Raw genomic sequence first — 21,997 nt, forward strand, 5'->3', positions numbered from 1 at the left:
AAGACATTTTGTTTGCTATCATTCTTCAGTGAATGGGTTTTGAATTTAACATAATGTTATATCACGATATGGTGATATAACATTTTTTTCTTTTATACATTTTTACGTATTTAACCGAATTTAACGATCCAATTGACATAGATTTATTCTTGAATAGATCCTTGAATTCATAAATTTCGTTTCTGATACCATTACATGAAATGTTCCTCCTTGGTTGCGATTTTGAATTAACTGCAACCTGTTAAGGGTAATGTTTCTATACAAAGTTTCGTAAACATTTTTTTGTTGCATGCATTTTGTCTAGTCTTAGTTGTATTTATGTCTTTGTCTGCCTGGAAAGTATTTTGTTAATTGACATTTGTTGATAAATTAGTTTTTGTAGAAACTTTTTTTGTGATCTTTTAGTTTTTATGTAATTATATGTATATCTGCGTTGTGTTAACAAATAAATATCCGTGTTGTGCTAAAATATAATTGCAATGCCAAGAAATATAAAAAGTGTTGAAAGACAAAAAAGTCAATGAAGAAGTTCGGTTGAATTCTTAGAAACCAAAAAATTACGAATCCGAAGAAGTTTTCAGGATTGGTGACATAAATAGCGGTTGTGATGAAAGTAGAAGTGAATGCGAACAAAGTGAAAGTGATGAAAATTTTAATAATTATATAATTGACATTCATACATATGTTCACATACACATCCCCTAATAGGGTGATTTATCTCATATCAATCAGTGCACGCCGCTTCATATTGGCTTAATTATATGGGACCAACTGTTATCGCTGAAGGGCGCTGAAGGGGGTGTTTTACGACACCACTTGTATAAAAGTTTTTCATGGTTGATCAGGAAATGTCGTCTACATTACGCTGAGGGATATTTTGCCACCGTTGGAGAGTGATGTTGATGATGTTTTTGCCCGACCTGAGAATCGAAACCGTGCATACAGAGTGCAAGGCGCACAACTATTGCACAAGAACGGCTATATAAAGTAAGTTCAATTTACAAATTTAACTGAAAAAATTATCACTAAATTTCTACTTTTTATAGATGCCGCAACTCCAACGACACATTCATTTAAGACGGTTCGCGAAAAATCGTATAAAGATGCGAAACAATTATAAAACCAAAAAACGTAACTGTAAATATAATTATTTTAATTATATCATAGAGTGAAAACTTAAATCACTATAAATTTAAATTAAAAATTTAAATTTAAAATAAAAAATAACAATGATAAAATACACTACACACTTTGTTAATTTATAACTAAATCTCAAAATATGAACTGAATTTATAAAATTTTAATAAAAAATTAAAAAAAATATATGTAAGCTTGTTTTACTATTACAAGGGTAAGCTTAAGATAATATTAATTGCATAAGCTTGTTCTACAATTACAAGGGTAAGCTTATAAACAAGGGTTCCGTTTCGATTTTTCTACAATTATGACATAAGCTTTTAACAACTGATTTCTCAAGTCTTTTATAAGCTTAAGGCTTATGTTGGCAAGCTTATTATAATATAATTCTCAAGCTTTTTTGGTATGTTGGGTTGTTTGGCATATTATTCAAAAACAACACACACATACACAGTATGGGTATATTGAAACAATTTAAATTAACACAAAGCTTTAGCTAACCTTCCTATTAAACCATGATTTAGTTTTGCCAGCGTTCGACTTTTTCTTCTGGTTTTCGTCCATTTTTTCTTCATTGTGAAATAATCGTCAAACAAAAGTCGAAAAATCAATTCTACCATTTTTTACCTGCAGAAATTTGTCTGGTAGCCTGTGGTAGAAAAGAAAGGCATATGCGCTCTCTATCATTCTCTTAAAAATTGCTGCCAGTTTTACCACTTTTTGGCGTTAAGGAACGCTTGCAGGTTAAAAATGGTAACCTCAGGTAAGTAAAGGAACACAGCTGATATGACTTGATTCCCAAGAATTATTTCAAAGGATTCTCGATCTCTTAGCAAACATTTCTAAAACTGCAGAACCCAATCGAGAAATCGACACCGGCAGGATTGCTCGCCGCAGAAGGTTCACCTCAAATCAAATAAAAATTGATTAAATATGCAACAGAGGTCGGCACGACGGTACCACACAACGGCAAGCGGCTACCACCACAGTGAACATATGTTTGTACTTTTTATCGTTTTCTTCTGTGTTGGGAACATCATATGTAGGAATGGATATTCCTGTCTCTTTTGGTTCATGCCGGGACGGAGGAAACCCCAGGACCAATGTGGATGTGCACTGTTTATCACATCCAACACACTCTAGCTTGGGTGAGATATACTATATAGTGAGATATATACTATAAATTGGGAGGGAGCCCAGCTAACATTTTGTTTCGAATTCATTTCGAATTCGGACATAATTTCTGAAAAAATTTCCTGATTTCCTGAAAATTTTCTGATGCCGAATTCGGTACGAATGTTGTATGGACATGGTCACCGAATTCGGAAAGAATATTCTAAGGAAACTCTAAAAAATATTAGAGTTTTGCAATTCGAAGTTAAATTCTTTGAAAATTCGGAGAAAAATCAGATTTTCTGACAGAATTCGGTTAGAATTCGAAAAAAATCTGGAAAATTCGGTGGAAAATTTAGATTTCCTTAAGAATATCGGTCCAAATTAGGAAAGAAATTCTGAAAAAATAGAAGAATAATTTAGATTTTCTGAAAAAATTCTTAGGAGCTGACGCCTTTGATATTGACACAACACACAACAAACCCTACTCAGACACAATTTTCTTTTAATACGCTATTTATGAAAGACTCTAAATTTCAAACGTTCTAATGATTTTTCCTGTTGTTAACATTTGGTGATTAATAGTAGAACAATGTGCACGTGTAACTTGAAGCTATCAACACTAGCTTTAATTATTACATGTTGCATTTATATTAAAAATACTAAAAATTGTATATGCGAATTTCATAACCAATAACTTTGTTTTTTTCAACAACCAAACAAAAACATCCCTTAGAAAATCGATTAGAAATCGGAACGAAGATTCTTAAGATACTTCAAAAAATGTGCAGAAATTTAAAAAACTGGAAAATCGGTAAAATTTCTAAGAAAAAATGAGTGAAATCGGCAAATTTCTAAAAAAAATATATATTCAAAAAATCTCAGAAAAAAAAAATCGGAATTCTGAGCAATCGGAAAAAATAGTTAGCTGGGAATGCATCTCAGGGTTTTCTCTGGACTCGTCCATCTGAGGGACTACGACAGGTGCTGCATTGATACAGGCTGCGTGAACACAGGCCCCAGTTAGTCGTCATCAGAATACGAAACACAACCATACCCTCCGCCCCCCTAGAGCAACATACGGAGCACTTAACACCGATCGTTGCTCTTTCAATCCCTAAAAATGCATCCCTCTTGCAATTTAATTTCAATGGGCTCCGAGGTAAGATCATAGATATAGTAAACTTTGTGAATCGGAAAAAAACATGGTCGCGGCATTGCAGATAATCAAGCTCAACAAATAAATACAGCTTACAACTTTCAGATGGTTGTAACGTACTGAGAAAGGATCGCACTAGCAGAAGTGGAGGGAGACTAGTTTTACTGTTGCATTAGTATATTCAATACAGACCTATATCGCTTAATCCTGTCTCTAATGACCCGTACAAAGAATATATGGGGGTAGCAGTCAGGCCTATAAATAGCTTTAATCCAACTTATAGAATGGTCATAACCAACTGGCCTTAATGCATTAATGTTTATCATGAGTTGTGCCATTCGGTGTTAAGTAATGCACAACGGGGTATAGCGCTGCTTGAGCAGATTGATAGCTGTACGTTTTGCAAGGTCAATGAGGACGCTCCTACTAGAACTAGCGAAGAGTGCCAAAGTCTGACAAATGATGTCATCTGGCAAAGCGTCGTTTGCCTTAGTTCAGTCCATCTCCCTATTCTATATATAGCAACTAAAGGGATTCTCTATTCCCTAGAAGACCACTAAAGAGGTCTTCTTTTCCTCTCCAGTAGTGGAATTCTGTAACTCATTTTTTGAGTCACCGACAAAAGTCGGTAAAATTAAAACGCAAAATTATGAATGAAAAGTGCCACAAAAACTTGACAACACTTTTGCTATCGGTAGGAATTAGCGACAGCTTTATTTTGGTTGTTAATTTACCGAAAAATTTCCTTAATTGCCGAAATTATAAGTATTTCAATTTTACCGATTTTTGTCGGTAACCCGAAAAATGAGTTACATAATTCCACTACAGGTGTCTAGAACGGATCTTCTATTGCCTAGAAGACATATGAGAGTACTTATATTCCCTATTAGAGCCTTTTTCCTCTTCAAGTGTATTCTATTACCTAGAAAACACCAAAGGGAGATTTTCTATTCCCTAGAAGCACCTTAAGGGGTCATGATCACTTAAAAATTTTACAAAAACGAAAATTCTTTTATTGGTTCCTTTTATAGTACAGGTGGAATAGAATATGTCGCAAAAAAATTCGAGTCAATGGAACAAAACTTAGCTGAGATACATATGAGCGTTATTCTTGGTTTACATTTACGAAATCCACTCAATTTCAACTGCAAATTCCATTGCTCAAACGTCAAATGAAATCCAGTCGATTTCAGATGAGTTTTCATTTGACGTATAGGCAAAGGAATTGACAGTTGAAATCGGGTGGATTTCGTACATGTAAACATAGTATTCGAAAGGGAAAGTAAGTAACATCAAAGTTTTAAACGTGGTTTTCTCGAAATGCCATTTTTGAATGCGGTGCCCACTGTAGCTCAAAAATGGATGATCCGATCTTCGAATGTTTTTGTGAGGTTATTATACATATTAAAAGCGTTTACTTAAGCGAGAGACTTTAAAAAAATTTGGACGGATTAATGGCGAAAAAACTGCCATTTTTTAAATGAATATTTTAATTCCCTTTCGCTTAAGTACGAGATTATTAGGTTCTTAATGATCCCACAAAAAATATGCTGATCGGTTTATTCGTTTTCGAGATACAGTAGACACTGTAAACTGCAGTGTTTCGTATGAGGCCATTTGTCAGAACACTGTGCAATATTTTTCAACAAAAAAATCTGATAGTAGCTCAAGGTGTGATCTATCAGATTAAAACAAAAGTTTCTAAAAAAATTCGGTAGATTTCTTGTAGAAAAATCATGAAAAATTTCATTTTTCGTGCTCAGTAAGTGGCCATAACCCCTTAAGAGGTCTTCTATTCTATAGAAGACACCTAACGAGCTCTTCTTTCCCTTAAAATCGTTAATTCTATAGACGACCTCTGACTAGTGTTGCTGAATTTTGACGATTTTTTCACACAAAATTGAAAAACGACGATTTGAATATTTTATGACCTAAAATGACGATTATTCAAGTGAGCCAAAAATACAACTAAAACATGATAACTTTCACGAAAGTCCTTAAAGAATAATGGCCTGTTTCACTAAGACGATTCGAATTCAAATTCGTTCGAACTACAACTAAACTTCAGATTTTTGAAAAATACTTTATACATTTTTGTTTTCGATCAAACAAAAATTGTCTACAATAACATGATTTTGGTAGTAATTCGAACGAATTTGAATTCGAATCGTTTTGGGAGACATACCATAAATGTATCAAACTCGATTTTATGAGTTTTTTAATGTTTTTTAGGTATCTGGTTTTCATTTGTATTTTTTGAGGACAACGGAATCTTAGGATTATAAGTTTTTTGATGGTATATGGCTCACCTTCGAATTAAATCAGCTGTAAATTTTCATTTTGATTAAATTTCATTTTACATTGCTGCATTACTAAAGCTACTTTTATAGAGGTATTTAAGGCAGATTTTGCAGATTTATTTATTCCTGTATGTTGTGTATGTATACTACGTAGTCGGCCACATTGACATAACTATCAGCGACAAATCACATTAAAAGATATCCAAATTTAGTTTGGAACATGTTGAAGATTTTCCAAATTTTCTTGACGATTTGACGATTTCCGATCAAAAACTTTCAGCAACGCTGCCTCTGACACATGTTCATCAATCATGGGAAAGCAAGTTTAGGAGATGTTCTTCTAATGTTTCGGTAGTGGAAATGACGTTCCTGCAAAACATAATTTCTGCAGCAGCAGAGGCCAGGGGAATAGCAAATGTGCGTGTTGAGCTTCGTTGAACCCACCCCAATGAACCAAAGTCAGGGAGCTGATACACTGTAAGTTAACAGGTTGGTCGGTGAGCATAGGCGGAACATTAGGGAATTGTGTAGAATTTTTGCCAAATTTGGCGACCCTATGCTAACTAATCCGAAGATGTGCATAAATTATTTTAATCGACAATTTGTCGAGCACGTCGAGGGTGACAGGGCGAAGAGAAGAGTACTACGTCGCATTAAGGCCTGGGTACATAAGTTGCCTCTTTATTCTTTTTTTTTTTATTATGTCAGAACTGAAGCAGGAAAGCAAGCCAATCTGGCGAGGTAGCTTATGTACCCAGGCCTTTAGATCTCTTCCTGCCGAGGATGAACCACAACAATTTCCAATGGATGAGTTGTGAATGTCACCAGGAACGCTAAATCATCCAAAGCGTTGGGTCCTGATGGTTTCTTTACGGTAATGCTGAAACAGCTGGGTGAGTCGGGAGTTGTCCCGCTACTGAAGGTAGGTAATGATTCCAGCAAAGGTGAATCATACATACCGATTTCGCTTTTGTCGCACGTAGCAAAGACCCTTGAGGCTTGGATAGCTATTTCTGATGCTGGGGAGGACGCATCAGAAATAGGTATCTAGTTGCGGATCATCAACATGGGTTCCGTAAGCAGTACAGCACTACAACAGCGCTGCACGCGTTCTCCACATATATTAGTCGAGGACTCAACCAGTACAAGCCGTGTGATAGATCAGTGATGGTGGCGCTTGACTTATGAAAATCCTTTGATACTGTCAAGCACTCCACGCTGTTTGGGGACATCGAGCAGACAGCACTCCGGCCAAGCCCAGTAGCTTGAAATATGGAATTCCCCAAGGTAGTGAAAGACTGAGCTCCCTTTTGATCGATCTTATACATTTTTCAACGCAGAAAATATGCAAATATTCACCACAGAACCTACGGCCACTCTATTCACCACATGGACTGCGGAGATGAGCACTGAGTTGAATGTTCTGATCGATGGTAACCGAATTCCGACCACTCACTAACTACCCCATGATTCTAGGGGTTACATTCGACAGCACGTTCACGTCGTCCGTGCATGTTACAGCTATCTGCGATAAACTGAGATGTAGGAACAATGTTCTCAAGTCCCTAGCCGGGAGCACTTGGGGTGCAGACGAAGAAACCTTGTTTACCACATATACACAAAACGATAGGTCGTGAAATGCTATGCGGCGCCAGTGTGGTTCGCGAATATAAACGCAGCGCGATGGAAAATATTCAAAACTGCTAGAACGACGCCCTGAGAACTGCCATATGGTGTCTACTCATGTCTTCATTGATGAGACAAAGGTTCTTCCGGTACGGTAAAAACATGGCATTCTTTCGTTGCAATACTTGCCCACATGGTAGAACAAGAAAAGGTAGCAGCAATACCCAACTGACTGAACTGGGTTGTAGTGTTAGTGTCAAATTCCATTCGACATTTTATGTATTTATTTCTATGTTCGATTTATATTAGGGATATATATTTTTGAGAGCAAATTTATTCATCAGAAAACAAAAAACTATTTCCCATAAAGACGGCTTCATATCATTGACATGTAACCTCCTCCAGGTCCGAACGACATGCCGCACACTAAAACACCGCTTATAGAGGCGGTACAATATTTGTTAATATGTGTGGTATGTTCTTAAACTTGAAAAGAATAAAGCCCTAATAAACATGTGCTTTTTGTTTTCAAAAGCAAATGATTGAAACATCTTCTCTTTTTTCAATGAATTACCAGCGACCCGAAACATTTTTGCAAGTATTCTACTTTCTGCGAGAAATTATGCATTTAGTGGAATGATATGGAAACATTCAAATTGAAAATCTAACGAGTTTTCATTCATGTTTTCCAAAATATTCAATCAAATGTGAAAAATTATTAGTTTTTTAAATTCCAATAATTTATAGACATTTCCTTGTTTTGTTTACATTTACGTTGACACTAAGGTTTACAAACAAAAACAAATTCCTATGTGGTTGTTGTTCGAGTTGTATTTGTTGTAGTATTAACTTTACCTTGTATTTGTTCTACCATGACTTGCCCAGGTGTTATTCCCATCATAATAACCAAATGGTGGATAGGACCCGGCTTTTCATGAGGAATTTTCATATAGGGAAAAAATCCAACGTTACTAGAGAGAACCTTTAAATCTGCAAACCTATCAAGTAAGTTTGAATAGCATTCACACTCTTGCAGTCGCAGATGCCATAAACAACTATCGTGTAAATGTGGTACTCTAAGAACGTCCGATGTGGCTTATGTCAAATTAAAAATCTCTTTGGGTGCCCAATATCAACACCTTTCTTACATGCCAGGTTAAATGGAAGTGAAAATCCGATAGACGGTGTGATAACAGAGAACTCCATTGGTAAGAGTTGAGCTGAGACCACAAGTAATCTCCTTAATATGTATTTTGCTATATTCTCTCCTGTTCTCAAACAGAAATATGTCTACTGCAAAAAGCTAGCTCTGCAGAACCTCTTATAAGCGAAAAATCGAACTGTTATCCTAGAATTTCGATTTAAAAAAACATTCTGGACTTTTGTTTCGAAATAAGTAGTATGTATAATTGTTTTTATTGTAATCCGAAATATTATATACAATAGAGAGTAGAATCTTTTTGAATCTTTTTTTTTTGTAATATTTATAATTACATAAGTAAATATATCAAAGCAGTAGTAAGTAATTCAAGGCTTCATAAAGGCAAGCTCATCATTTCGTTGATAAATACAATTTTGTTTTTGTGTATATATAATTTATAATAGTAATTATTTATAATATAATTAATAAAAAATATATATAATCGGAATGTATAATTTTTAAAAATTAAAAGAGAAAAAAACAAAGAAAATATAAGAATTTTTAACAAAAAATAAGGTAAAGAAGTAAACATCATTATGGCAGCAACCTTTTGAGAAGGCCTGCGGCCAAATGAAGAAAATACACAACGGTAGATAAATTAAATACTAAAAAATTGTTTTTAAAAATAGTTTAGAATGCCAGCTCTGGTTGACTTTTTTTCCAAGTGATTTAAAGAAATTTTATGGGCCAAAACTAAAGCTTGTGCTTTTTGGCCTTGTCATAATGTTCCTTTAAAAAATCTCCATGACACTTCCTAAAGATGCCAGATCTGTGGATTGTTTTTTTTTTTTCTTTTTCTAATACAATTTTTCAATAAATTACGCTTAAACAACAACAAAATAAGAAACATGTGAATAGTTGTTAGGAATTCCTTCTAGGATTTAACATTGTCTGCTTTTTCATCACCATTTGCTCCTTTTTCTTAGGCATTTTGTTGTATAAGATTTTCCCATTGGGCTATAAGACCTTTGGATGAGGGTGTTTCTTCGGGATCCATCTCACATAGTTGGGCCAAGGATACAGCTGGTCGCATACCACCGCCACCACGTTGTTGTTGTTTATCGTAATCGGGTATGGGTGAGATGCTAAAGCACGAGAGAGAGAGAGGGAGAAATATTAATGAAGAGGTGAAAATTGCTGGGGATAGGTTTTTATACCTGTTGGAACTGCTGTTGTGAGCAGCATCACACATATCGCCTATGGATTTGGCAGCACGCAATTTACCAGGACCATAACAGTGTTCCACTTCTGAATCGTCGCTGTCAGAATCAGCCAATCTGGAAGAGAGCATAAAATAAAAAATGAAATCAGAAAAGAACTGAACCCAAATGAGGGCCCACATTAAGGATTCGATGAACAAAAATTCCTAAGAGGTAATCTATGGATATAATCGCCAGAAAGATTTCTAATATGGTATTCAGTAGGACGTCTTCTGTGGATAGATGACCCTCAGGAGGACTTTTGTGGATAGAAGAAAGATCTCTATGTGGACCTTATAACCTTTAGATGACCCTTACGAAGGTATTTTTTTCATAGAAGACCCCATGAAGGCATTCTATTCTATAAAATATCCCTAGGGTCACTCATATTTCCATAGAAGACCTCTATGGGCCTCCCTAGGGGTGTTCTATAGAATAGAAAGTCCTTCTAGCGAGCTTCTATAGAAGCCTTCTTAAAAAAGAAGCCCTCTGTAGGGGCCTAATATGGAATATAAGTCCTCTGTAGGGGTCTGTCGGAGAATATAAGTCCTCTGTGGGGATCTTCTTCAGAATAGGAGGCCCATGTAGGGGTCTTATATAGAATATAAGTCCTATATAGAGGTCTTCTGTAGAATATAAGTCCTCTATGGGGGTCTTCTGTAGGAGTCTTCTATAGATATAAAGCCTATTTAGGGATTTTCTATACAGTATAAAGCCTCTGTAGGGCCCTTTAATACTATAGAAGATACTCTGAAGAATAGAAGCCTCTGTATGCGGGTCTTCTATAGATTGGAAGACTTCTGTAGAGTTCTTCTATAGAATAGAATACATCTTCTACACAATTGGTTGTTTTGTACCATAGAAGGCCTCTAGAGGGGTCCTCTATAAAATAGGAACCTCTGTAAAGGTCCTCTTTATAATAGAAGGTTCAACAAAGGTCTTCTATAGTATATAAGGACCTTTATAAATGCTCGTATTCTATTGAAGACCCCCCATAGAGACCTTTTATGGTACAAAATCTCCTACAGAAGTCTTCTATTGTCTATTATCTATTCTGTAGAAGTGTTCTACAATGGTCTTCTATTCTGTAGAAGACCTCTACAGAGGCTTTCTATGCTACAAAACACGCCTATAAAGGTCTTCTATTCTATAGAAGACCCCTACAGAAGTCTTATATATTATAGAAGAACCATACAGAGGTCTTCTTTTATATAGAAGACCCCTACAGAGGTCTTCAATTCCTTAGAAGGTCCCCACAGAGGTCTTCCATTCAATAGACGTCCTCTACAGAGGATCTTTAAAAAGGCTTCTACGGAAGGGAGAACCTCAAAGGACTTCCATGAAAAGAAGACCCTTCGGATGTCTTCTATGAAATGAAAACCCTCAGGAGATCTTCTACGGATAGAAGACCCTCAGGAGGTCCTTCTACTGGTAGAAGACCATCAGGAGGTCATAGATGACCTACCCTTAGGATGTCTTCTATGAAATGAAAACCCTTAGGAGATCTTCTACGGATAAAAGACCCTCAGGAGGTCCTTCTACTAGTAGAAGACCGTCAGGAGGTCTTCTATAGAGAGAAGATCCTCAAGAAGTCGTCTATGAAAATCCTCAGGAGGGCTTCTATGAAGAGAAGACCGTCAGAAGATCTTCTATGGGTAAAAGAGCGTCAAGAGGCTCTCAAAAGGTCTTCAAAGCGTCTTCTACAGATAGAAGACCGTCGGGTGGTCGTCCATTGATAGAAGACCCCCAGGAGACCTTTTATGAATTTATGAATAAAAACCATCAGGGGGTCTTCTATGGATAGATGACCCCCAGGAGATCTTCATGGATAGCAGACCTTCAGGATGTCTTCTATGAATAAAAGACCCTCATGATGTCTTATATGGATAATATACCATCAGGAGGTCTTCTATAGATAGAAAACTCTCAAGAGGTCTTTTATGGATAGAATGTACTCAGGAGGTCTTCTGTGGATAAAAAAACTCCTCAGGAGGTATACATTGGATAGAAGAGTCCTCGTTTGGATAGAAGACCGCCCGAATGTCTTCTTCGGATAGGATGCCATCAGGAGGTCATCTATGAAGAGAAGACCGTAAGGAGTTCTTGTTTTGAGAGGATACCGTCAGGAGCACTATTTTTCCTTCTTCTTCTACTTACTCATTTTCAATGGAATCCAAAAGATCCGGTGTCGATTGTCTGATTTTACGAATCTTCTTCAGCTCACTTTCCCGTGTCTTCAAATCTTGCAATTCCCTTTGGATCTTAACCTCTACAGGAACATAACCTGGACGAATGGGTCTACCTTCCGAATCACGTTCAATTTGTGGTGGTGACAAAGTCACACTTGGTACAATTGGACTGCGTATAGCAAAATCGGGTTGTGTTGCTGCGGTGTTACAAATTAAAGCTGAACCTGGTGTCATGGGTGTGTTGGGTGGTGTATTCAATACTGATGGCGAATTGAGACCCAAAACTGCCACAGCATTGTTGCCGTTTAGGAAAATCTTATTACTGTTGTTGTTGTGGCTTGGACTGTTAAGGCTGTTGTTGAGCTGAAGTTTACCACGTGAGGCAATAAATCTCTGCATAACACCCTTGTGGGCGGGACTCATGGTAAATTGTTGCCTGGGAGCTTTGATAGCACTCAATAGCGGTGTGGAAACAGTGCGAGTCATGAGTTTCTGCTGAGGTGGTTCAGGCGTCAAGGCATAACAATTTGGACCAATATAACGATGTTCCTTGGCTGGCAAGGGTGTGCTGGGTGCAGTGATGGTCTGTGCTTGTTGTTGCTGTTGTTTTGTTGAGGCCTCATTGAGTTTCTTGATATTGGCCGAGACACCATTCACCGGACTGGAGGAGGCTGAAATGCCTGAATCATCGGAGTGATGATCATCGTCTTTGACACTGTTGACACTCAAGGCCAGTGAAGGCAAGTTTGAGTTACAGTCATCATTACTGCCCAGTGAGGTGTTGACCGGTGGTACTGGACTCAAGGATTGCAGACTGTCATTGTGATTATCATCTGAGGCCTCATTGTCATTGTTGTCGCCCAGGGCCACTGTGGATGCTGAAGAGATGAGACGACGATATTCCTGCTCTCGCCTCTCAACCTCTTGGATTTCTTGTTGAATGCGCATCAGGGGATCGATTTTCTGTAAAATGAAAAAGAAAACGAAAAGAAATGTTAATTTTCTGGGAATTTTTGTTTGCTTTTCTTAACAAGATTTATGAACCCCACCAAACCCTGTGTGTTGTTAAAACACTTGTAAATCTGTTACCATAAAGACACCCATAATTTATTATAAATGTTTTGGAGGTTTATGGCTTGTTGTGGCTAAAAGTAAAAGTCCATTGTTTAATTTTCTTGTGTGTCTGTTTGTCCGTCCGTGGGCCTGTCATGTTAGACTAGTCATTCGTTTAGTATTTTGCCAAAAAATAACTCGGATTAGTTAATGGCTTGGGATTTTGGTGTTGGTGCAACATGGCTTGGTTTCAACGTCATGGCTGAGATTCATGGTGCAACTTGTTTCCCCATATAACGACCAATGACTGCGACATTCACATTCAAATTTTAAAGGTAAGCCAGCTAAGCTGCCTGTGAACCCAAGCCTAAGCCGGCTATTGACTTTTGCCAAACCAAAAATACAACAAACTAAAATGCGGTTAAAACTATGACGTAGTTGTCTTAAATAAATAAATACAACAATAAAATTCCCCAGCCAATGTTTGGAATTCCCTTTTAGTGTAGCCACAGCTGGCGGGTCACTGCAACAAACTATTTACTCTGGCTGTTGTTGTGGTGTCATTAGTGTGATGGTGTAAACAATTCGTGATTTCCTTTCTAACTTATGCTCTGTAATACCACAGAAATTCCTCAAGCAAGGCACCCCGACGCCCTCTTGTGATTTGCATGAAGAGAAAGAGATACAGTCGGGTAGCAGCAACAGCAGCTGCTGATTGACGGGATTTTTATGCAAAACAAATTAATTCTCACATTGCAAACGGGCCAAATGGCAGACCACAAACCTCCTCACATCATAAAACACAGCACAGAGATTATCAACATTTACAGTTTAATGCGGGATAATGAACATTAGGAGCTTTAAGTGGTGATCTAAACTTTATAGGAGATCCATCAATGAAACAGTGTAAAGGATAAGTACGGACACATCATGGGGTCAATTGATATCATAAAAAATTAAAAGAGGAAGTGGCCGTAGCTGATCGACACTAAAATTCCGTTTGCAGTTTATATAAGAAATTTTTGTATCGACTTGATGTTACTTTAAGTCAGAGGAAAGGGGTTTGATTGGATAGAATGTCATATAAATACTTTTTTCTTTTAAGAGGTTGATTAAAGCCCTTCAGGAGATCTTCAGCAGAAAGAAAGCCTAGAGATCTATGATTCCCAAAAAAAAAGTTTTATAGTCAGAAGGTTTTCTATATTTCTGGAATAAGATCCATTATGAGAGCTTCAAAAGCACGAAGACCTTCTAGAGGCCTTCTAAAGAAAAAAATCTCTAGAGATATTCTAGGATAGAAATCTTTCAAAAAGCCAGCCATCGAAATAACATAACATTCTTCAAGTCTGGTATGAAGAATCTAAAGTAATCTTCTGTGGATAGGAGATGTCTGAATGTCTTTCAGGAAAAGACGACCTTTTACAAGTAGAAGATATCTTCCAGATTCAAGGTATAAAATATCTTTTGGGGATAAAATAATGTTAAGAGGTCTTTTAGAGATACCTGATACCTGACCCCTAGGAGATTTTTATTTCTTAAATTTCTGTACTGAGATTCATCAAGAGAGCTTCTAAGGTAGGATGGTCTTCTTAAGCTTTTCTAGTATATAAACCCTTCAAAAGGTCTTCTAGGGACAGAGGACCCAGGAGAGGAACAGAAAATTCTCACAAAGTCTTATATGGAACGGAGAATTTCAATAAATATTCTCAGGACAGAAGATCCCTAAAATGTATTTCAGAGTTAGAAAACTTTCTATAAGTAGAAGTCAGTTTCTAGGTTCAAAAATCTCCAAGGGATAGAAAAACTCAAGAAGACTTATTGGGTTATAATATCCCCTTGATTTCTTCTACGCAAATATTTCTGCATAAAAGTAACGTGAGAAGGCTTCTTATGTCTGACAATCTTCCTAAGGACTTCTAGCGAAGGTCCTTCTAAAGACTTCTAGGCAAAGAAAACCTGAAGTGATCCTCTATTGACAGAAGAAGGGCTCAAACTCCTCCCATGTGGAATAGAAAACCTTCTACAACTCAAGTAGACTTCTTGGAATACTGTATCTTCAAGGTTTCTTCTACGCTTACCTTTCTGCTTACAGATCAATTAAGAGGTCCTCTTATGTCGGACAATCTTCGTAAGAATTTCTAACGAAGACTCCCCTAAAGGGTTTCTAGGCAAAGATAACCCTCAAGATCTCTTAAATTTAAAGAATATCCTTTGGAAGTTTTCATATACAGATGCCATCTATTGACAGAAGAAGGGCGCAACATCCTCTTGCGAAAGCTATAATACACCGAACAATCTTAAGAGATCGCCTATAGATAGAAAATTCTTAAAATGTCTTCCAGCAATAGAAGATTTCCTGCTGGTATGCGACACTCTAGATATATTTTACGCCTAAAAGATTATCAGAAGGCCTTTTATGGTTCCAAAAAAAGTTAAGAGATCTTCTATAGTCTAATGGATCTCAGGACGTCTTCTACGATTAAAAAACCCTCAACTGTATTGTTCTTGGGTTGATCTTCCAGATCTCCTCCACATTCACCTTTGTGCTTAAATGTCCATTAAAAGAACATCTAAGGTTAGACGATCATCGAACGTCGACGAGAGGAAACCCTCTGGAAGTCTTCAAGGGTGGTGTTCTGTAGACCGAAGACTCTTATGAGGGATTTTACAGGCGAAAGACTTTCAAGAGTTCCTCAAGGACAGAAAATTGTGAAGAAGTTTTCTATGATGCTTCATTAGGGCTTCTGAGGATAGTATATAATGGAGGGAGTTTTATAAGCGGGGGCAGAGGTTTCCTAAGAATCAGATTAAATGCTGTTAAAAGGACCTCCAAGAAATCTTCCAGGAGATGTTAAGAAGCACATGTACTTGACGAAGTGTTCTGTGGAAGACGTCTCGTGTGCTTAGAATGTTTTTTTATACCCTCAGCCTTTAGGCTAAAGAGGGTATTTACACTTTGATACGACCAAAAATGTGCCTCATCGAAATAATGGTTTTAGACCCCAAGTATGTTTGTACGATATCCGTTTCAGACAATTTTGAGTAGATCTAGCAATGTCCGCCCGTCTGTCTGTCTGTCGGTCTGTCTGGCTGGCTGGTGCGCACGATAACTCTCGAACGGATCAATCGATTCGGTTCAAATTTTGGGTATCGAAATATTTTGTCCATATTCGATTTAAGTTCGAAGATGGGCCATATAGGTCCACTCCTTCAGGTACCTCCCCCACAAATGTTCAAAAATTGTCGCAAAACTTGTGTGCACGATAACTCTTGTAGGGAATAACCGATTTGGTCCATACTTTGCACATCGTGTAATTTCTACCAAACTTAGATTAGGTTCCAATATGGACTCAATCGGTCCACTCCTTCGGGTACCTCCCGCACAAAATTTCGGAAAAGTTCAGTATAGGACCTGGTCTCGAATCGCTTTGATTTTTGTTTACGCAAGTTGTATTCGCTGTCCTCTATACGACGCTGTAAGTTTCATTAGGGGCAAGTCCATACTTCCTGAGAAAATAGCATGAAAGTTACAAAAAACACTATGACACCGTGTGTAGTGGTTGCAGCGCAAGATAACTCTCGAACGGATCTGCCGATTCGGTCCAAAATTTGGCTTTCGTAATATTTTGTCCAAACTTAGTTCAAGTTCAAAGATGGATTATATCGGTCCACTCCTTCCCCCACAGAAGTTCGAAAATGTTCGGAAAATTTGTGCGTATGATAACTCTTGAAGGGAGTAACCGATTTGGTCCATACTTTGCACAATATGAAACTTCTACAGACTTAGATGAGGTTCCAATATGGACTCAATCGGTAAACTCCTTCGAGTACCTCCCACACAAAATTTCGGAAAAGTTCAGTTTAGCACCTGCTCTCGAATCGCCTTGGTTTTTGTTGTAACATCTTTTATTCACTGTCCCCTATACGAAGGTACAAGTTTCCTCAGGGCCAAGTCCATACTACCTGAAAAAATAGCCTGAAAGTTGAAAAACAAACCCTATGACACCATGTTTATGGGTGGAAGCGCAAGATAATTCTCGAACGGAAATGTTGGTTCCGGCCAAAATTTGGCATTCGTAATATTGTTTCCAAACTTAGTTTAAGTTCGTAGATAAGCCATACCGGTCCACTCCTTCAGGTACCTACGCCACAAAAGTTCAAAAATATTCGGAAAATTTGGTCCATACTTTACACATTCTCATAATATATACCAGATATAGATCAGGTTCGAATATGGACTATATTTGTCCACTCCATCCCGTACCTCCCACACAAAATTTTGGATAAGTTCACTTTAAGACCTGCTATTGAATCAATTTGATTTTTGTTGAAGCAACTTACATTCGCTGCCTTAATTACGATGATAAAAGTTGTTTCAGGGGCATGTCCATACTTCTTGAGAAAACAGCCCGAAGAGTGTAAAAACTCCCTATGGCACACCCCATTGTCTATGTCGGTCCATTCCTTTAAGTACCTTTTCAGCAAAATTTTTGAACCTAATCAACATTTTTGTCGGTTCATACGAGACCAAAAGTTTATTAAGAAAAAAAGTGTTTCAATTTGCACAGGCTGAGGGTATATCTCTGTCGGCAAAGCAGACTGATACTTTTTTTACTTGTTTTTCTGGGTCTATGAGGTCAGGACAAACTTTATAGATTACCTTCACAAGGGAGATGCCAGGGTGGCGGATGGGAAGAGGGTTGAATCAGAAATGTCTGAGGGCAACATCTGAGTGACATGTATATTTGACCAACAGCATCAAAGTAATCTCTAAAAGAAGTTTACTTCTCTTTCTTTTGCATTCTGCGGATGCCTTGGACCTCCCGTGGATCAAAAAATGAATCGGCGTAGTTCCCCTAAAATAGACAATTACGATGTGGAAGAAAAATAAATTGAATAAAGTTGCGGCGAGACCATAAGCCATGTGTCGTCGAAACAGCTGTACTTGCTGCAAGTGAACAAAACAATAATGATAGGAAAGATGACGAACCGATGACGATCTCTAAGGACAACGATAAAGCCAAGATTGGTGCAAACCAGTCTACGGTTGACAGGACCAAAGTTTTGGTCGGGGACGATCCACACGGACCTTAGAAGAATATTAAAAACAACTTGGAGAGAAGAAGTATGGAACTCCTCTGGAACTGGAAAGACTTGTTCCAGAAGATCAGAATCAGGACATACCCCCTGGTGACATGTTACTCAATTTAACCATAACTGACGACTACTAGGGAAGATCGCGGTAAGGTGGAACTTCCTAAATGGACTGTGATGCTCAAGTGGCAGCAAGTCCAGTTGATGATGTGGAATCCAAGAAGGCTCCAAAAACATTTCAGTCAAGTTATGTAACTACGCAAATTCGTGGGATGAAATCCGAATTTTAACACTGAGAATGATGATTGATGAAGACATCTGATGCAAGCTGAGATACATGAGGAAATTCGAGAAAACTTTCAATCAAGACTAGACCAAGACTCCTTCCAGCCTCTGTAGTTGTTCAACTCAAAGTTCTTAAGAAAACTGCAGCGGCAAGCAAAAACATAGAATAGGCGAAACCTACTGCCACAAGCAAAAAGGTCGAGTCAATCTCTGCTCCGAAGCCAAACCCAACCGAGAAGGAAATGAAAAAGCCTAAAGAGTGTACCCCTAAACCAAAGGGCATCTATAAAGGAGAACAATTGGCGAACTCAAACCCGAAGGCAAAGCGTAAAGCGGAGGAAATATATGGTCTAGGAACCTCCACAGGCTGCAAAGAAGTTAGGGTGGTTGGGCCAATTGAACAACCATTATCTTCTGAGAAGGCGGAAAAAGCTTTACAGCACAAAACTGTGAAACGGGTTCGATTTTCAGATGGCACCCAAGAAGACAATGGCTGGTGGTCCATTGCCCAGAAAGCCAAGGAGAATATGCCCAGTACGAATAAGATAACCACCTTCTCGGGAAAAGTGACAAGACCCTCCTCCTTCCAGCCAAAGCCTCTGAGGAAACTGCTGCAGTAAGCAAAAAAGTAGAATTGGCGAAAACTACTGCCCCAAACAAAAATATGGAGTCATTCTCTGCTCCGATGCCGAACCCAACCCAGAAGGAAATGAAGAAGGCTAAAGAGTCTACCCCTAAAGCAAACGACATCCGTAAAGGAGAACAATTAGCGAAGTGGTCTGCCTTTAAGCCCGACTCAAACCCAAAAGCCCGACTCAAAAAGTAAAGCTGAGGAACTATCGGGTTGAGAAGCCTCTAAGGGCTTCAATATAGTTTGACCTACTAAAAACCTTCATCGTCTGAAATGACGGACAAAGCTTCACAGCTTAAAACTTCGATATCTACAGCCCTCGCCCAAGAAAACGATGATATCTAAGGTGGTCAACCCATCGACCTCCTTTGCAGTTGTCATTGTCCAGAAAGCCAAGAGGAATAAGCCCAGCATCGACGTAGCCACACGCCGCAATGGTAATTTTTAGACATTTTTTGTATATTTTACTCACAAAGCTCCATTTGCCCCCTCCGAAATGGTGTCGAGATGCATTTCTGGCCACGTCCATGAAGCTCAGTACCGTGAATACAACCACCGCCTCGGGAAAAGCTACCCTCAAGGCACATGGACAAGGATGCAACAAACCTAATGCAGATCGGCCCCAATGATGTCCATTGACGACCTTTGAGGGGCAATCATCGACCGAGCTGACACCGACAGCAGAATAAGCGAAAGTCATTGGTTGCTAGTCGAAACCGGTCTTCGGTGTCAAAGTGTAAAGGGTGTCAAGTTCCACAGCTGTGATAGCAAGAAACCACATATTTCCTTGTTCAGGCAATTAATGGCCTTGATGAACTTTGGGAAGGGGTAATCTTGCTGCGTGCTCCGTATCTGAAATACCATCCAGAAAGGTATTTCCAGCATGGATTCCCCCAACCAACTACGGACAAGGAAGGAGTTCTTACTGACAATGCTGGAGCTACAGAATTGAGATCTCCTTGTAAGAAAAATGGAGGGATGGATGTTAGCTTAGCTGTAGACTCCATAAGGGAGCGTTATTTAGAGAAACGTGATGGTATGACGGTTCCGCATGAATCCACCTGACGCAACTCAGTAGGAGGAGCAGCAATCGCTACGCATCTTGCAGATTAGGCATGTAGAGACGTTCTTTGGGTCGTCTTTAGAGTACAAAAGACATCTATACACGAGCCAAAGGAAGTTAATCTATACGAACTGGAGGGTTCCTTTGTAGGAACTGAAACTGGACGAGAATCATTACTTTCAAAGGCAGCGCTAAGCGTTTGTCATGAAAACACAATAAAATGGACAAACACCCATTGTTGTTGTAAAAACAAAAATTGCATTTGAAAGAAGAAAAGGTTCGATGACAGAGAAGCCACTCCACAGCCGATAAGTCTGATGAGCCGCTCTACCAACGGCGAAACATCCCTGTCACATAGTGGTGGTTGTGTGGGTTCGAATCCTCGGCTTTCCTTTTTCACTTGCAAAAATAAACGGCCATTAAGCTCGATTCCACCAAGAAATTAATTTAAAAAAAAAAATTAAAAAGGAATCGGATCTTTTTAGACAAGCTGAAAGGCTTCTCGATTGAAAGCTGAAGATACTCATGGTAGAAGAACTGAAGGGACTCTAACTAAAGGAATGGACTCTACTAAGTAACACTTTTTCTCCTTTCTCGTGTCTGCATGACAAATATAAGGAAGTCTTTATAGACGAGCAGAAGGGGGTTGTTATAGACGAGAAGTAGTGGGTCTTTGCAGACTAATGAATCCTATCTAGACGAGCTGATCGAAGGTTTTATAAAGGATGTCTCTATAAACGACCAGAAGACATTTTTTTGCTGTCGACTAGAAGGAAGTTTTATAGCGGATACTTTTGCTCCTATCTGGTGTCTGCCATACAAGTAAAATGTTGTCTTTATGGACGATCGAGTCTTTACAGACTATGGTAATGAACCCTATCTAGACGAGCTGAATGAAGTTTTTATATACATATGTATGTACAATGTATCTATAAACGAGCAGAAGAGATTTTTCGCTGTCGACTAGAAGGGATACTTTTTCTTCTATGTGGTGTCTACCAGACAAATAAGAGGTAGCCTTTATGGACGAGCAGGGAGGAATATTTATAGACGAGCGAGTCTTTGCAAAGCAAGGCAAATGAACCCTCTATAGACAATCTAAAGGATGTCTTTATAGATGACTTCTCTACTGACGCCCATAAGATATCTTTTGCAGTGGACTATACCTAAAGCGGGAAGAATTTATATACGAACAAGTCTTTGCAAAGCATGGGAAATGAACACTCTATGGACAAGCTGATGACTTTATAGATGACTTCTCTATTCACGCCGAGAAGATATCTTTTGCAGTCGACTAGACCAGAAGCGGGTATTTTCTTAACCACCGGTCCTAATAGACAAGCATATGGCAGTGTTTAGAGGCGACTAGAAGGGAATCCTTATAGCCAATCAGACGGAAGTTTTTATAGGTGACGAGTTTTATTTTTTGGCGAGAAGGTATGAGTCTTTATAGACTAGCAGAAGTGCACCTTTATATTCAAGCTTAAGGCAGCCTTTTTGGCGGACAAGAAGGTACTATTTATCGTCTGCATTGATGACGGGACTAAAGAAAGTCTTTATAGGTGACTTCTTTCGAAATCATTTTTATGGAAGACCATATAAAAATGATTTTAAATATATCCATTTGGGAATTTTTGGGACTGGAATTGCAACGTCTTTTCCTGAGAAGTTAGTAAAATTATCTCAACCGTATCAGATCATGTGTTAAGTCCTTTGTGAGGAAGCCAAATTTTGGGTATTTTAAGGTTTTTATTGTTGACATAAAGTAATTAACTTCATTTAATTATAATGTAATTTACAAACAAAAGACTTAAGATGCATGCATGACCAACAAGAGATAAAAAACTGAGTTTATCTTCATTATCACACCCGACATGTGTCTTAAGTCTTTTGTTTTAAAGAATAATTTTTATTGCATTTTTTTAATGTTATGGCAAAAAACTGCTG

General features: G+C 38.2%; 1 protein-coding gene and 1 long non-coding RNA gene across 3 annotated transcripts in view; one reads left to right on the forward strand and one right to left on the reverse strand.

Annotated features, from left to right (window-relative positions):
• The first annotated feature begins 686 nt into the window (after positions 1–686).
• Positions 687–1,077, forward strand: LOC141399640 (uncharacterized). The gene is made up of 2 exons (XR_012411891.1): positions 687–987; positions 1,047–1,077. It is a non-coding gene; the product is annotated as an uncharacterized lncRNA (long non-coding RNA).
• A 7,779-nt stretch (positions 1,078–8,856) lies between these two features.
• mdu (mitotic spindle positioning protein meduse) overlaps positions 8,857–21,997 on the reverse strand; it is a 91,818-nt gene continuing 78,677 nt past the window's right edge. For both annotated transcript variants that reach the window (XM_073972370.1, XM_073972369.1), the window contains 3 exons: positions 11,893–12,887; positions 9,694–9,813; positions 8,857–9,621 (listed from right to left, as the gene is read on the reverse strand). In XM_073972370.1, the coding sequence (XP_073828471.1) occupies positions 9,459–9,621; positions 9,694–9,813; positions 11,893–12,887 (1,278 nt within the window). In that variant the 3' untranslated portion in view covers positions 8,857–9,458. The remainder of the gene's footprint in view (positions 9,622–9,693; positions 9,814–11,892; positions 12,888–21,997) is intronic.

This window comes from Musca autumnalis, unplaced genomic scaffold (assembly GCF_047663935.1).
Source record: "Musca autumnalis isolate F117 unplaced genomic scaffold, ASM4766393v1 scaffold_3, whole genome shotgun sequence".
Classification (NCBI taxonomy): domain Eukaryota; kingdom Metazoa; phylum Arthropoda; class Insecta; order Diptera; family Muscidae; genus Musca; species Musca autumnalis.